Source organism: Trichogramma pretiosum, unplaced genomic scaffold (assembly GCF_000599845.2).
Source record: "Trichogramma pretiosum strain Unisexual culture from Peru unplaced genomic scaffold, Tpre_2.0 scaffold1, whole genome shotgun sequence".
NCBI lineage: Eukaryota > Metazoa > Arthropoda > Insecta > Hymenoptera > Trichogrammatidae > Trichogramma > Trichogramma pretiosum.
This window is the reverse complement of record NW_019641703.1, coordinates 3,358,323-3,375,241: the sequence shown is the minus strand read 5'-3', so window position 1 is coordinate 3,375,241 and position 16,919 is coordinate 3,358,323. Positions and strand designations below refer to the sequence as shown.

Genomic DNA, 16,919 nt, shown 5'->3' with positions numbered 1-16,919 from the left:
TTCGCTGGCCAATTGACGTCGATATGGTGCGCGAGCACAAGTAGGTACATAATCGTTAATTTTGTGATAATTAAATATTCGCGTCAACAGGGATGTTTGCGGTAATATCTCGCATTATCGCCTGGCACACATAATTACGCAATTAAAGCTCGGTGTAATCTTTAAATATCAATCACGCGCGATAAGTAGTAAAAAAGCATCAAAGAGATTTGAACATTTTCAAGGAAAATGCAGTGAGTGACAGAGAGAGAAAGAAAGAGAGAAGGAGAAGAAGAGAAGAGCTCAGAATGCAGAACGAGTGAGATTATAGTACTCTCTCGAAGAAAAGGTACAAAGTGTAGAAGGAGAAGAAGTAGAAGAAGAAGGCGAAGAAGGAAAGAGGAGAGAGAGAGAAGAGGGCCGCTGCTGCTACCGCTGCCGGGGTAGTCACATCAGAAACCTGATTTTAATTAGTCCACAGTTTAATTACTCAGCAGATAAATCGCGCACGTGCACCGCATAAAGCAGCCGCTTGTGCGCGCGAGCTTTCATTTTTATGTTCCCCCGCCGCCGCCGTATCCACATGCATACATATCTATATATATGTATTCGTGTAAGAGGAGTTTGTCGCCTTGCTTTATGTATGTGTGTGTGTGTCTGCATGCTGCACAGAAAGTATTATACGTGAAGAATGCGAACGAGTGCGCTCGGCGTCGCGCACTGGATGAACAATCAGCCCCACCCACACTACTGCCACCGCTTTCGAGTCTTTTTAGACTTTCTTTTCTGCGCGCGCGAAACACTCTTTATATTCCTATATACATACACACACACTTATATATAAGCTACTTTTCTTGCTTTGTTTCTTTTAGCACGCGACGCCCGCGCCGTTAATATTGGCTGCGAGTTTAAGCACGTAATTCCGTTTGTTAATGTTCGAGGCAATTTTTTCCCTATCCCGCTACTCCCTTCCCAGTCTTCTCTCCTATACCTGTCTGATTCTCTCTCGAGCACATATATTGCACTGGCGCGCGCGCTACGCGATGAAATTTTTCGTAATTACAAAACAAACGCGAAGTGTTCGTTTTCGTTTTGTTATCCCCCCGCGGTGCTATGCTTGTGTATGCATTTTTTTCCAAAGCGCAAATTTTCACGACGATTTAGCTGCTGCGAGCAAATTTTTTTTCATCCAACCCTGGCTGATCGGATATTCAAAAAGTTTATTAAATAAAAATTGGAAAGAGTTTTAATGACAGCCACGAGTGCCTGGCTACAATTTTTTTTTTTTTATTTCATTGATTTGTTTTATGCATATTAGCGCGGGGTTCGTTAAAAATTTTCCCTGATACTTTTTTATGAGGGACGCGATGAATTTTGTGTCTGTGTTTTTTTTTCCATTATTCCAAGGTAGAATTCGGTATATAACTCGGAATCGAAAAAGATTAACTAGCAGATATGCAAGTGCTAATTATGATAAGTAACGTATACACATATAGATCATCGTACACAGTTGAAAGCACATCGGACTTTGCATGACTGAAGGACGTCTATTATAGTTGGAGCTTAATATAATTACGTAATTCAGACTAATTAATTAATTCAATGCTCGCGTTAATCAATACGGCGTCAGAGCGGAGCAGCAGCAGTGGTATATAGGTAGTAACAATGGCAGCAGCTTATTGAGAACGAAAGTCAGAGCAAACACGAGTTCCACGTAATATATATAAGTTGAAAATCAATTGCTCAAAGAGGCCAAGTCATGTTCAATAATAGTCTCTCTGGATAATAACGGTTCCTCGCGTTCGTACATTATGTACGCAGCTTTATATCCTTCTTATGATTATTTTCAGCTGATATACTGTAGGGCAAATACAAGGAACACTAATGTACGAAAGTTTACAATACTTATCGCGCGCTATAGGCTAAAGTATTGCGATCAATTACTTATGATGCAATGAGCATCGTACAGGCAGATATACCCCCTCGCACTTATAGCACGTGTTGACCCCCACGAGTCCTTAGGCCAAGCGTGACTAGCGCGTTTTGCGCTCTATCCATTTGGAATTGCAATTTTTTTAACGAGCTTTCGACCGATCGCTCATACGTACCCTTTGTTCTTGATTTTTTTTCATCGATTAAAATATACTTTTATCGAACATGGATTGATTTCTAGAGCTTCATATATATTTTTCACTCTAAAATTAAACTTTCTTTCGGTATCGATTCAATCCAGATAATGATTCAATTAAGAGAAGAAACGCGTGGCATTACGAGCTCGCATTACAGTCTCTCTCTACGGGAGAAACGCTTGTTTGTTCTCGGGTTGTAATCGATATAAAAAAGTCGCCGATCATTTATACTTATTTTTATTATATATTTCTTATAATACGGTCGAGAATTATTGAGCCGTTTCCTCGTTGTGTAATATTATAGCGCAGTCATCCATGTGAGCAAGAAAAAATTTTTGCGCTTCGTATAAAAATTGCAAGGAGAGAAAGAGCAGCTATTTCTTGATTATAAAATCGGAGATTGATAAGCATTACACGCGAGCAACTAGAAAAAACAATAAAAAGCATCGGTTCTTCGTGCATCGTGTTTCCGCGTCGGAAATTATCGCACCGAGCAAAGCCATGACTCGATGATTGGGATGAGCGCGCGCGAAGCTGCTTGTTTCTTGTTTTTTTTCTTCTTTTAAATAATCACAAGGCCGCAAGATGTATGGGGCGAGCACAAAAAAATCTAAGATTCGTTTCGGTACAAATTATACCAAGAGCAGTAACAGAGCTAGGAGAGAGAGAGAATAATGAGAGTTGCAAGGGGCAGGGAAGGGAGTGAGAGAGAGACAAAGATCACATAATTACGGTGCATAAAAGCACGACTCACCTATCTTCGGCCTCCTTCATCCACGTCTCCAAGACTGGCTTGATTTTCACGGCGCTCTTCGGCGTTATGTCAAGTTTCTCGAACCTGAGAGCGTGATAAATTGCATTGTGTTACGCGCTTGTTACATTCATTTATTATAATCATAGCAGTATAGTTTTTTTTTCCAATGTCATTGTATCACATAGCACATGCAGTATATATAGTATATAGTTGTTATCGAGTCTAGAGTAGTTTGATTTTAAGATTCGCGATTTTAAAAAATGTAGCGAAAATAAAAAAAAATCAACACAAATAACAAAACAAAACAATGAAAATACAAGCAAGCGACTTTCATCACGATTGCGAATAATCGTGTGTAAAATCTCGACCAAAGGAGCACTATATAATATGTAAAAACACATGCATATTACAAGATTTGATAACAGGACATTGACAATGCGTGCATGAGCGTTGACTTGGTGATGCTGTGGGTTTTTTTTTATTATGATGTGCCAACGTGTTCTAGCTGCCTCGAATCGGCAAAGTTTGACCAATTTTTTTTGTAATTTTTTGTATCGATCTTTCGTGGATATCTAATTATTCGTTTTAACGGTAGACACAACGATTTAATCGTGATATGCAAAAAGCACTTTAAGATTTTTATACCCGAGCAAAAAAAAACTAAAAACACAGAGAAAAGTGACAAAATTTGGAGCTGCAGCGCGTTGGCGACATCATGCCCAAGCTTTGCCAATGCCCTGGCTCGAAGATATTATTATTAGTGATTAACAGTAAAAAGTGCTTCTTTGGAATTTTTTTCTCTACTTTTTTTTAACATCGCAAAAGTCCTTTTAAAAATATCGTCATTATCCGTTTCGGTCGTTCGTCGTTCTTTTTTTTTCATGGTCGAATGAAATTGGAAAAAGTAGCAAAATAGTAACTGCAGTCATACCTAACGTGCACACCTATACACTGATTCGAAAATAAACTATAGCTCTAAACAGACTGTTTTTTTTTCTAATGGTCGAAAAATTATCATCAAATCCCGATATTATCGTTTCGTTCAGATGAAGGGCGAGATTTAGAGATTAGGTATGACTGCAGGCCATAAGAAATTTTAGATAGATGAGATAATGTAATAAGGGGTGAACGTACATCTTCTGCTGCTGAGCGTACATCTGGAAAGCCAGGGCACTGGGGAAATCACCAATGCATCAATTAGTCGAAAAACGTAAAATTATTCATCGAAATATAATTCTCATTGATTCGAATCACGATGGGCTCTGTGTGTCTATATGTATTTTTAGTCATATTATGTATATCAAGTAAGACGTTGTTTCTAGAAATTAGCATATTCTCGATAAATCGCTAAAAGTTTTATTAATAAGCAGTGAGAGCTTATTTCAGAAATTTTGTATGCATACATATATCCAATATAGAAACCACCGTGACCGAAACTGGTTTCGCAACTTTTACAGCTATATAATAGGCGAAATATATCTATTATTATCTTTGCAAATTCGCACTCCTATATCTATCATCTTTTTTCTTTTTATGTTATTACAATAGCAAAATATTTAGAAAATCTGTTTATAGCTCGGAAGTAATCCGGCTATGCAACGTTTCTAACGATTAACTTTTATTTTTCATAAATTTCATCGGACATCGCAACGATTTAATTTGAGTTCGTCGTTAAGTGACCTGGCAATCGACTTCTCAGTTTTTATACTTGACATAAGCTTTTGCAAAAATCTACGAATGATTTTGTACATCTTTCGTGTCTTTTAATCGCCCTATAATAAGCACATACACGTGTCGAGCATCAACTTCTTGCTCGATGTTCACAATTGTACAGTATATTTTATGTATAACAATCAAGAATTGTAGGCAATTAAGGCTGCGATTTATTTCGATGATATCCAAAAGTATATCGTGATAGAGATAGAAGAAAGAAAGTATAAGGCGAGTAGAGAGGGTTAAAGCTTCTGTCTCACCTGCAAATGGCACTTTGACTATAGGCAGGGCCTTCTGTCACACTGAGGGCCTGGCCGACTTGCGTCTGCGTAAGTCCCAACGAGAGACGTTTCAACTTGAAGACTTTGGCGAACTCCTTGATCTCGTCCAAGTTTATTCCGTCCACTACGTTGTTCGTGGCTTCGTTTATCGTCGGTTGATCTGTGCGCGAAGAGTCACGGATGAGCATTTGCTTAAAAATAAAACATCGAAAGTAAAAGAAAGTAAAACTCACTCGACGAGTCGTTGAGAAGATCGTCGTCCTCCTCCTTGATGGTGTGCACGCTCGGCTCGGCTTTGAGGCTCGAGTTGGAGTTGACGCTTGACGAGCCGCCGCCGCCGCTGTGCGTCGTCGTGATCGTCAGCTCGCCGTTATTGGCGGCCAACCGATTGAGCGCCGTCGCTGCCGACACGGCTGAGCCGTTCAGTGGCGACGACTGCTCGACCCTCTCCCTGTGCAGTTTTTCCGATTGTTGCTGCTGCAAAACAAACACGCGCGCATTCGATCGTTTTATTTATATTTTCAACTCGAGCTTGGGTATATTTATAAACAGTTCGATTTATCAATTATTAATAACGTCGTTTATGGATGTATCTCTCGCGGCAACGTGAACGAACATGTGTGCATACTTTGGAGCTTCGTGTTCGAATGTACGTTCGTCAATTTAATGGATTTCAACAATTGATTGTAATCAAGATGTATCAGTGAGAATAATAGCGAATTATTTCTGCTTCATTATCCATTTGCATCAATGTCATATTAATATTGCAGTATACGCTTGCACACGCAAGCCCGAGTATTAAGCTTATAAACAAAGACACGTACATGTTGCGAGCTGTTTCATTTGTGAGTACAGGCACACATGTATATTTACAACAATCGGTGTGGGGCCAGATATCTCATTCGATGTAATCAACTTGAATCAATTCAAATACATGTTTGTATAGCTCGACGAGCTATCTCGCGTGCTTCTCTCGTCGCGCGCGCACGTCCTCAAAGGACAAAATGATAATGTGAAATTATTCGTATTCGATCTCTTCAACCTAATCAATTCGTACGATTAACAGCTGTTGCTGGAGCATTAGTACAAACTATTTATCAATATTTAGGTTGAAATGGCTTGAAAAAAAGTAAAAAATTTCAAATATAAATAATTTCCAAATACAAGTATATAAAAATAAATATTTTTTCATTACAATTAGAAATTAGATTTAATTCCAACGTGTTATTTAATAATTGTGATCGGGTTTTTTTTTTCTTTCGAGGACTCTCGAGTCTTCCCTTTGTTGGCATTCTTCTCGAGCAGTCTTCACTTCTTTCTCTTTTTTTTTATTAACGCGACGATAACAATAATAAGCATCTTTATAAGAGAGCTAGGTTGGCGCAGAGAAGTTGGGGCTGGTCAAGAGAGAGAAAAGCTTGGCTCCGAGACAACCGGAGGGCGTTTTGACGGTCTAATTAGCGACGGAAGTGCCATTCAGTAAGAGCGAAAATAATACCATACTTTCTTAACGAGATTACGTTATTATTATATATTATTTGCGGTCGTTGTTCTGTGTCAACCAGATAAGAAGAAAAAAAAAGAAGTGTTACTTCTTGGTTTTTAAGAAAACTATAGTGTATAATATATCTAAAATATCGACATTCTCAACACTCACTGCGTAATGATTGATGTGCGAACTACTGTGACGATGCCCGTGCGGTGGCGAGGCGCTCAGCAGCGGCGACTGTTGCGCTGCTTGTTGCTGTTCTCGTTGCTGCTGCTGAGCCTGCTGTTCTCGTTGCTGCTGGGCCTGCTGCTGGGCTTGCTGCTGCTGTTGCTGCTGCTGCGAGGCCTGCGCGGCGGCCACGGCCTGCTGTTGAGCAGCCTGCACGGCCTGAGCGGCCTGTGCGGCCTGGATCAATTGCGAAGGCTGCATGGCACTGAGTAGCTGCTGGCTCGCCGTCGTGTTCGCCGCGGCGGCACCCAACAGATGCGGCAGGGCCGCGGGATTAATGCCCAAGCCAGCCGCCGCCGCGCTCAAGTTCGGACTCGTTGGAACAGCTGAAGAAAAAAAACAAAATTTTAGCATCAAAAAGATCGGTTTGTAATTTTGTTATATTTTTTTAAATATACGAACCACTGTTCGTTGGCGTGTTGAGCAGGCCCTGGGGTTGCGCGATCGATTGTAAATTTGCTAGCGTCGTCGACACAACTTGTCCGTTGCTCAGTGCCAAATTAACTATTTGGTTATTGGTGCTGACGTGGCTTACGGGAATGGTAAGTATGGTTTGTGTTGCGAACCCTGTCGATTTAAAGAACAAAAACTTTGGTTATTATATGCACGTACAAGCGCTATAGAGAACTGTTTATATTTAAAGTTGTGTAATACTCGCTCATATTATTATATTATACACGAGCTTGCAGCAGCAGGGCGGCTGGCGCTCGTCGAAGCATAAAATAATGGCGCGTAGATAAGATAAGTTGATAATAATATAGCGAGGTAGGTAGGTAGCAAGGCAATAATAACTCAGGCTCTAAGGTCCACTTGATCTCCTTAGAATTTCCAGGGCGAGCGCGCGGACTTATACACATAACGACGAGGCACTTGATCTGCAGTAAAGTTATCCCAAACTCGGAAGGATTATTAGACATCTCATAGAGAGATGCTGCTGCAAGCTCCTCTCTCGCTCTCTCTCTGCGTATATATGTACTCGGGGTGAGCTGCAGACACTCGCGCACAAACACGTACGCTGGCAGGCTCGTGCAAGCTCGCTCGCGCGCGCTTAGTTGGCAAACTATTATCACCGTCTTAATACATCCACACACCACCTCCCCCCAATGTCCTAACGTGCGCTGCGCACATACACATATATACTTTGCGAGCTGTATACTCGGACTCGACCGTGAACGTATATATACATGGGCACGCAAAGAGAGACAGAGAGAGAAGGATGTCTAATCATATTTAGAATAGTTACGGGATTAGCTTGCTACTACTACTGCACCCAAGTGCTAATCCGATTATCCTTCCGCTGTATACCTATGTATAGCAGGATATAAATGTGCGAGTGCGCGTGAATATGTGTATACAGGTGTGTTGTCTTTCTCTCCAATCATAATATATGATTATTGTCATCATGAGTATAATGACAGATCGAGAGTTCGCTTTTTGCGGACTATAATTTTAAAAAAAACTCTTGACACTATTGTTACGTGGACGCGCCGAGTTCAGGTAACGCTGACTCGGCTCGTCCCCGCAATCGCAAGCGTTCCCACATGCTTGCATGTTATTCGAGTCTTTTCGGCGGCCCGCGTCGATCGCTCCGGCAATGCATCGCGCGAGCCGCCACTGTGATGAGTAATTAATTATGAGTAGTCTCTTTTCCTTTCTCAAGCGCGACGGGTCCGATCTCTCACTCGTGTTATTGACCATCTAATACATTATTTAATTATGTATTATCTATGTAATTATGTAATACGACGTTTAGTCATCGTATTTAAAAATCCATTTGTTTATATACAGATTTATGTAGGAAATCGATCGCGCGTATTTACAGGAGCGCGTAGCGGCCAAAGCAGCAACAACAGCAGCGTACGTACACACACATACACATAGCGTTTGGCCGGAAATTCGACCACTTGTTGTGTGCTGCCACACACTACTTCAGCTGCTGCTGCTATACTTCCCCACTCGCTCTCTCTCTCTCTACCTTTCGTGCGGTTCTATGTGGTCTACGTGTATGTGGTGCGAGCTTTCGCAAACTCTTTTATGCTTTCCACGCACACGGTACTATAGCAGTTTTGCTTGTGCAGCTGCTGCTGCTTGCCAATCAACTTTATGATAATGTAACTTCGAAAATGGTCGTTTCAATGCCCAGGAATTTTAGCTTTGTGGACGATTAGATGATTTCTGCGTTGAAATTGAATAATCACGAGAAAACTAGCTCCCGACCTCATTACGCGTCGCAGTAAATATTAAAATGACTAAACGATTCCGTTTTAATCAAAGAGGATCGCGCGGCAGCAATTCACACTAGGTATCTAGAGTCTTGAAAATTGAGTTGTATTACTAAATCGCGTGGTGCATTCATCAGTCCGAAGCGAATTTGAATAAATATCTAGGTAGAATATGCTATGGAGGTGCTGTAGTAGTAATAAACTCGGGCTAAACCGTCATATCTATACAGCGATGCTCATATACTCGTCGATATACTAGAGAGAGAGAGAGATGGATAGCAACTGACCCTTACGAAGACATCTCTCTTTCTCTAAATTCGATTGGGTCAAAGTTATATCGAAGTTATATCGTGTGGGGGAGCGAGAGAGCGAGAGAGAAGCGTAGAATCGGTCTCTTACAGCGAAGGAGCTATTGCTAAGAAAGTTAAGCTCTCCGGCGCGCGGAGCATCAGCGAGGAAGATGGGCGGGGGAGAGAAGGAGAAAGAGCAGGAGGGAGCTAGAGGAGCGCAATTAATAGTTGCATGTCCGAGGAACGATGTTTTCTAATGCTAACTTGTGTCTATACATCCATAAAGAGTGGAGGGGAGGGCTAGCTGCTAGCGAACTGGGGAGAGAGAGAGTGAGAACTTGCGGGCTCGCAGGCTAACGATGGCTTGTAGACAAGAAATGACTTCTATATACACGTCGTGTGTATGTGTATATGTGCCGGGGCCACTACCATCGCTACCACCGCTATTATGCTATATATCTATATGGGGGTATAGCTGAGAAACGTTAATTATACATTGAAATTAGTTGCAGGAGTTTGCAAGCCGCCTCTCCTCCCCAGCTGCCAACTCACGTATACACACACACACCTATACGTCTATACGAGTACACACTCGTATATACCTACGTACTACGATGTGTATATAAGTATGCATGCATCGCGACTACGACGACGACGAGGATGTAGCGGCAGCGAGCGTGCCAGGCTGCAGCACTACACCCACTATATATTCGGGTAGATATACGCCCGCGTCCTTGTATACGTATATAAAGGAGAGATAGCCGATATTACGCGCTCCCGCGCGCTTGCATATATATAATACAAACTCGATTGTATGTGTCGTAATATTATGCGCAGGCCGTCACAGAGCATCGACGACGACGCCACCACCGTCGAGCTATGATTAGAGAGCTTCATCCGGATTCGAAAACGAAATACGAACTTAGCTTCCACATATAATATACACGCGTGAACGAAAGGCTCGGGCCACTCTGGCATATCGACCTTTGTATAGACAATGCATAAAGTGTATAATATCGGACTAGTACGAGAGTTGGCGTGAATCTATTAATTCTACATTATTTCGCCATATTATATATGTTAGCTGCAAATAAATAATAAGCACTGACCTTGCGAGGTTGGTATGATGAGCTGCGCACCCTGTATACCTTGCACCAGTTGTCCAGACGTAAGGATGAACTGTGGCATGGCGATCGGCTGCGGCTGAGCCAAAAGTTGGGTCAGCGTCGCCATTGGCGCCGTGGTACACGATGGCGTCGTTGGTACGGCCCCCGGCGACGTGACGGACAGATTGAGAGGTGCGTTGATAAGAGAATTGTTGGTGAGCTCGGACGAAATTCCCTGCAGGCCCGCCGCGAACGACGCGACCTGCGGCAAATTCTGAAGATTCGCCAGATTTTGAAGATTTTGCAGCGTCACCATGCCTGCCACTATTTTGAAAATACAAAGTACTCGTTATAGCATCTAATTGTACGTTTATAAAAATTATATTTAAGAGACAATTAAGAAAAAATGTTACGTACTTGTGCCATTGAGGTGAGCTTGCGCTTGGGCGGCGCGTTTCGCCTGTTCCATCGATTTTGGCGAAGGACTGCGCCGTTTCTTCCGGGAATTTCTCATACCCTCCAGCAGTATTTGGTCGTGCAGAGAGCCCGACGTTGGCTCGGGACTGCCACTACTGCTTCTGTCACTGTCCTGTAACAAACGAGGGGTAGGAAAATTTTGAGTAAGTCGTTCGAAATTCGGCTCATTTATCTTATTATGTCATTAAAATTTTCACCTACACCATTTTACTCATGCATTAACAAAGATTATAAAAATAGTCATCAGCCAACTACAATTACAGACGCTTCTACAACTAGAGTTTAGGTGCAATTTGTTATAAGCGATCTTTACACAACCACAATCTTGCTCAAGTTCTGTACTCTCTAGTTGTGATAGGACAATTATGAATCTCATCATGCTTTGAAAATTAAAGCTCAATGAATTATGTCTTTTTATCGTAAATGATTGTTGTAACCAGGTATAAACGTCTTTCAAAACAAAATAATCACTTTGAGAAACTTGATAATAAAGAGTTATAATTACACGTAAATCGATGTAAAAAAAGTTGATAACTTAAGAAACAACGACAACGACGTTTTTTTCTACAATAAAAACGTAGAGTCGTTTTGTCCGGGGCTACGAAAATATGGCGGGGGATCTCATTGCTCTCATTTCATTTACAAACTTATCATTACGGCAAATCGAGTCACGCTAATTAGCTTGAATTGACTCATTTATCATCGTCGTCCGCGAAGTCGCCGCGCCGCTGCGAACTGCTGCTATACATAATGACGATACGCGAGAACGTTTTTAATGCCCGAGCGACCACACCGTCGCCGCCACCGCCGCATAGCGAGCTGTGTATATACATGTATACACACGCGAAAAGACGCTCTTATCGAAGCTCGACAATCTTTTCTCTCTCTCTCTCTCTCTCTCTCTCTCTCTCTCTCTCTCTCTCCCTTTTGAGGGAGCGAGAGAGAGAGAAGCCGAAATTATCAAGCATCTTTCTCTCTTGAATTTGCGCTCGCGCGATAGGGATAATTAGCCACCGCCGCCCAAGTATAACCCAAGAGCCAGCAGCAGCAGCAAGAGTTATAATATACGAGCTGTTTGCATGATGTTAGCAATCGACGTAATAAGAAATCAATATAAATCACATGGCCGCATCTATGTGGCAGTGCCCGACTTGCTTGCAGCTGAGACGTCGGCGGCACTGTGTGCGGCTATGTGTGGCCTACATCGCTGAAAAACATTATCTGAAATTGGAAGCAATTAGCAGTATACTGATTGAGATATGCCGAATAGATACACGATGGTTTTCCGCGTCGTGCGCTCGTTTCGCGAGAGCCGCATTTATGTAGCATACATAATATCCGCGCGTCGATGAAAGTATATATTCCGCTACGATCATCGCCGTGCTGTGAATTTAGCGGGCAATTTTCAACGCGTATTAAGTTTCTCGCGAGACCAATTTTTCACGTATAGCTATAATTAAACGTGTAAAGACGAACTTCTCACCTCGATGCGGTGCCCGAAAATTATTCAGCCGCTACTTATCACGATACATACAACAAATTGAAAACCCGATAGGAGCCATGAACACACTTCCCTTTCTTTCTTCCTTTTTTTTTGCACGTTCCGCGCATCTCGTGCTGATCGCGATGCGCGGCGCGCGACCCGATGTTTCATCGGTCCCGGAGTCGAGCTCCGAACAGCTATAACTGCTTATTATCCATGTGCTGGGGGCTTGTGTATATTATAAGGTGCGGAGAGGGATGTATTATAAATGCGTTCGCAGGAGAGCGCGCAAAAGCTGGATATGCGAGCACGCGTATGTGGTTAGCCGCGACGTATAGGCATATACTGCCCATGTGCAGCAAGCACATACATACATACAGAGGCGGGCACATAACAGCGCGAACCGACGGGCGCGCGCGCGGCCTCTTTGCATAATATCGCATGGAAATATGCGCCGGGACATGTTACATATATATAGCCTTAGCGTTTGCAGCGCGCGACCGGATACAGATTAGCGGTTTTAGAAGCGATGCATAAAGAGACGCCTGTATACTTAATTTATATTTGGACGCTATGCATAAGTTTACTTGCTGCTGCTACTATATGTGTATGTGAGCCGCGAGTTGGAGAGTCGTGCACTACTGCTGCAGATTCGCCCAGATATCGATGAAAAATTGATTCTGCCAAGCGCTTTAATTACAAAACTCGAGCCACCACCACCACCACCACGTGAAAGACTCGGAGAGCTCAAGAGGGTCAAGTAAAAAAAAGCTCTGCAATTGCTGCTGCTGCTGGTTGGCCTCGCGCTACCTATTCATGTTTATGAAAAGTGATGATGAATATATATGCTACGCGCGATGTGCAGGTATTGTATTAAAAATCAGCGCTCGGGATTTCGTAGCAGTGGAGCTCGAACGAATCACGCGGGTGCATTTGGAATTGGCTCTCTCTCTTTTACGTTTGGCATCATGGGTTTCACCGCGCCGAGGACTGCACGAGGGTATATGTGTACAAGGGGGGGAAACACAAACATACATAAATGAAATCAGAATAAAACACTGGGACTTTTGTGCGTGTGCGCTAGAGAGTTCGGCTGAGCTTTTTGAAAATTGCTCGACCTTTATCAGATATTATACTCATACGTATATAATACACGTATCCCAATGCATACTGCATTTTGCCGTTTTCCGTTGTGTATGTAAAAAATGATGCCGAAGATCGCGAGTGCACATATATTCAGTCGCGCGCGCTGCACCCGAGTTCTCTCTCGTTAATAAATGTAGTTGCTTTACGCGCAGAGTAGCTCGCAGCAGCAGCAGCCCCCTTGCCGCGCCATGCAGGCTCTCCCTTTTTGTTCGCATTCTTATACGAGAGCAGCGCAGCGACTGCAGCTGCATTGAACAGTCATCGAGCGATCGAGAGAGAGAGAGAGAGAGAGAGAGAGAGAGAGCATCGAAATTTTCGCAAATTAGAGTATTACCACCGACGACACCGTACAATGCACTTTTGTGCGCAGCACGAAAACGAAAAAAAAAAGATCATCGAACGATTGTCGATTGCCGATTGCCGCGTCGCGTCGCGACGATTTTAATGGCCGAAAGCTCGACAATGCCCCCGTGCGAAGCTTTTATATAAAACGAGCCAGCGAGCCCACTGTATATTAAAAGAATCGCGCGAGCCGCGGTATATATAAAAGCTCGCTCGCTGTTCAGCCGCTAATTCGAACGTGTGTAAGTGCAGCAATACATAATTACGCATTGTCAACGCGTTCATGCCGCAGCACGCGGGAAAGAGATTGATGATCTTGCAACGCGACATTCTTTGCCAATTGCAGCCTTGCAGTAGTATAGAGTAGAGTCATAGAAATTATGATTATGAATCGTGCACCACAGCGCGTAAATAATTAAGTAGCATCGCGATGACTTATAGCTTTTAACTATAATGTACTTGATTAATTAAATGTCAACGCAAGATACGAATATCTATATATGCAAATTGTGTATTATATAGAACCACGTCTGTTAATTTCCTGCAGCCTCGCGCACACCCGCAACAAATTTTATTCTTTTCGGCAACTCGCGCTCTATAATAATATTTCCAATTCGCTTTCCGATAGCTGATATCGTGCGCCTGGGCCGGGGTGCAAGCCATTTCCACCATTGGTGCGCTGTTCAATGCGCGCAAATAAGTATAAATACGCGTTATATAACGCGCTTTTTCACGTGTGTGACGACAACAAAAAAAAAGTCAATTCGCGAGCTAGGGATCGGCATGCGTATTGCGCGTACAACAACGCTCGGACAGCCGTTAATAACGAAAAAAATCGTCGCCCGCCCGCGCGCAACTGCCGCCCGCGCATTTGTAGAGAACTGCGAGGGTTCTATGCTCTCGTGTATCTATATATGACGATAAATAATCGCGCCTCCTACTCGCGTGTGTAATACTAAAAACACAGAGTGCGAAAAAAAGCGCTGACCCTGCTGCCGCTCGCTTTGCAACAACGAAACAAAAAAAAAGGGAAAAAACGCGGGAGGGAGTGAGACTAAGTGCGCTGTATTGTCACAGTAGTATTACGCGCGCGCTCGCTCGCTCGCTCGCTGCTACATAGACGCTGCTACTAGTGGGCCAGCTGCAAAAATGACACTGGGATATGCAACAATAAACATTACTTATCGACTCGCTCGGGGATTTTTTAACGCGCGCGCGACTCGATGCATACGCGAGTAGTAGTAGTACAAGAGAGGGCGAATTTTTTGAAATAAAGTCATTTACGCTCCCGCTCTCACTCTCTCTCTCTCTCTCTGTTCACGGAGTTATGGATAATTCCTCGTTGGCTATCGGCTGCGTTTTTTTCTCTCCTCTTTTTTTTTGTTCGTGTTACTCACTACGTGCGCGCAGTGCGCCCAACTCGTGCGCGCAGCACAGAGAGAGGGCGAGAAAAAAAGAGCCATTGATTAGTATTAATGACTTGGCGCGCGCGCGCGCTCGCTCTCTATGTGGGTGTGCACTCATTTCGTCCGAATAAAAGTAATTGGATTTGGCTTCGCCTTTTATATATACACACATAGACATATACACAATCGCACATATGTATAGGAAGATACGACGATACTTTCCCCGAACCTAATACGCGCACACAGAGACCAATGCACGGCGGGCACAAGGACGAAAACGAAGTGTACGGCGTAAAAATACATTAATATCTGTTTGCGCTAATAAACGATAGGAAAAAAGTTGGGCGCATAGACCATTATGTATAGCTCCATTATGTATAGGTATTTATATACACTGCGTATGTGTGTGTACCATTACGTATGTGTGTAGATGCACACAAACACGTGCGACGCTCTGTGCGGCTGAAATAATGAGAGAGAGAGGTATAGAGAGACAGCAATAATAAAGGGGTAGTAGTGTATCTAATGGCCATTTTTTCTCTTTTGCTACCCTGCAAATATTGCCACCAGCAGCAATAGCAGCGCGTGCCTCCCTTCGCCAAATCATTAATGTACATAACGCGCGCGAGGTGTGCACGAGAGAGGCACACTGGCTGAAAATTTCATTTTTTTCTGCCGCTGTGGCTGCCGCTCTCCATCTGATAATCCAGCCGTATTTACTACTACACCGCTAGCCTCGCCGAGGCCGCATGCTGCTGCAGATCCGTTTCTCATCCATCAAAGGCACACACGCAGTAGCAATATAAGCGCAAGGCTAATGCATTGATACGCCATGACGTTTCCGCGTGAGATTCTGCTGCTGCTGCTGCTGCTGCTTCTGTTTGTTATCCTGCGCAGTTATTATTGATTATGGATTTATGCCAGGGCGCGCGCAATATTGCACCCAACGTCGTCGTCGTCGCCAACATTTTACCATGGATCCTCGGTATTATATATATATATATCTACGGGCGACGCGATGATAATAATTACGCCGCACAGCAGCAGCAGCAGCCGTCGGTCGCCCAGCGGCCATCCAAGAAATTTGGAAAGGTCATTGCTGGGAGAGCCGCTGCACTGGCGGTGTTAAAGGGGCGCGTCAGATTGTAATTTGAAAAGGGGGATAGTAACCGAGGCGACGAAGCGTAGGAAACGATGAATCTCCAGAAGACCGGAATCTCTGTACCCTACTCGCGCTACTGCTGCTGCTGCTACTGTTCGCTCCTCTCTCTCTCTCACTTTATACATTATTATTCATCCACGTGCGTGTGTGAGTACGCGTGTGTGTATAAGACTGTGTGCACTATTATATACGTATATGCAATGATCACGAGGTCGGGGATGGGTGCGGACGGCGCGGCGCAAAATTTCGTTTTTCGCGCAATAATTTAACCCCCTATATAGCCAGAGTAAGAGAGAGAGTGAGAGAGAGACTTTGAGTGACTTCTCCCTTTCACTCGAGCAGAAAGAAAGAGCGCGTAAAAAGGAACGAACGCTAAATGATAATGAGAGAAACTTGGGGGTTTTAATTTATCATAATAATATCGCACGTCCTCTTTCCTGGTGGTGGAGGTGGTGCCGTACCGTACCGTGCCGTTCCGCGAGTGAGAGAGAGAGAAAAAGTTATAATAAAGCTCGGCCATGCATAAATTTGAGGAATTTTTTTTCCAACACGGCTACCTTACACACTTATATACACACCCACGACGTATATAATACACTTGGAACTTGGCGTAGCGTTGCGTACAGTAGGCCCGACAAAAGTCGTAATATTATTTGTGCCGCGTGTATAAATATACATAATATACAACGTGTAACCAGCATGGATCTCGATA

The 16,919-nt window shown here is 43.4% G+C and overlaps 1 protein-coding gene across 4 annotated transcripts in view; it reads right to left on the bottom strand.

Annotated features, from left to right (window-relative positions):
* Positions 1–16,919, bottom strand: part of LOC106656865 (POU domain, class 6, transcription factor 1) — a 163,228-nt gene that overhangs the window by 3,168 nt on the left and 143,141 nt on the right. For 3 of the 4 annotated variants that reach the window (XM_014378024.2, XM_014378031.2, XM_014378047.2), the window contains 8 exons: positions 10,609–10,780; positions 10,195–10,515; positions 6,976–7,140; positions 6,514–6,899; positions 5,090–5,333; positions 4,836–5,016; positions 3,997–4,035; positions 2,863–2,946 (listed from right to left, as the gene is read on the bottom strand). In XM_014378024.2, coding sequence (XP_014233510.1) covers positions 2,863–2,946; positions 3,997–4,035; positions 4,836–5,016; positions 5,090–5,333; positions 6,514–6,899; positions 6,976–7,140; positions 10,195–10,515; positions 10,609–10,780 — 1,592 coding nt within the window. The remainder of the gene's footprint in view (positions 1–2,862; positions 2,947–3,996; positions 4,036–4,835; positions 5,017–5,089; positions 5,334–6,513; positions 6,900–6,975; positions 7,141–10,194; positions 10,516–10,608; positions 10,781–16,919) is intronic. The other variant, XM_014378039.2, reaches the window with a different exon arrangement.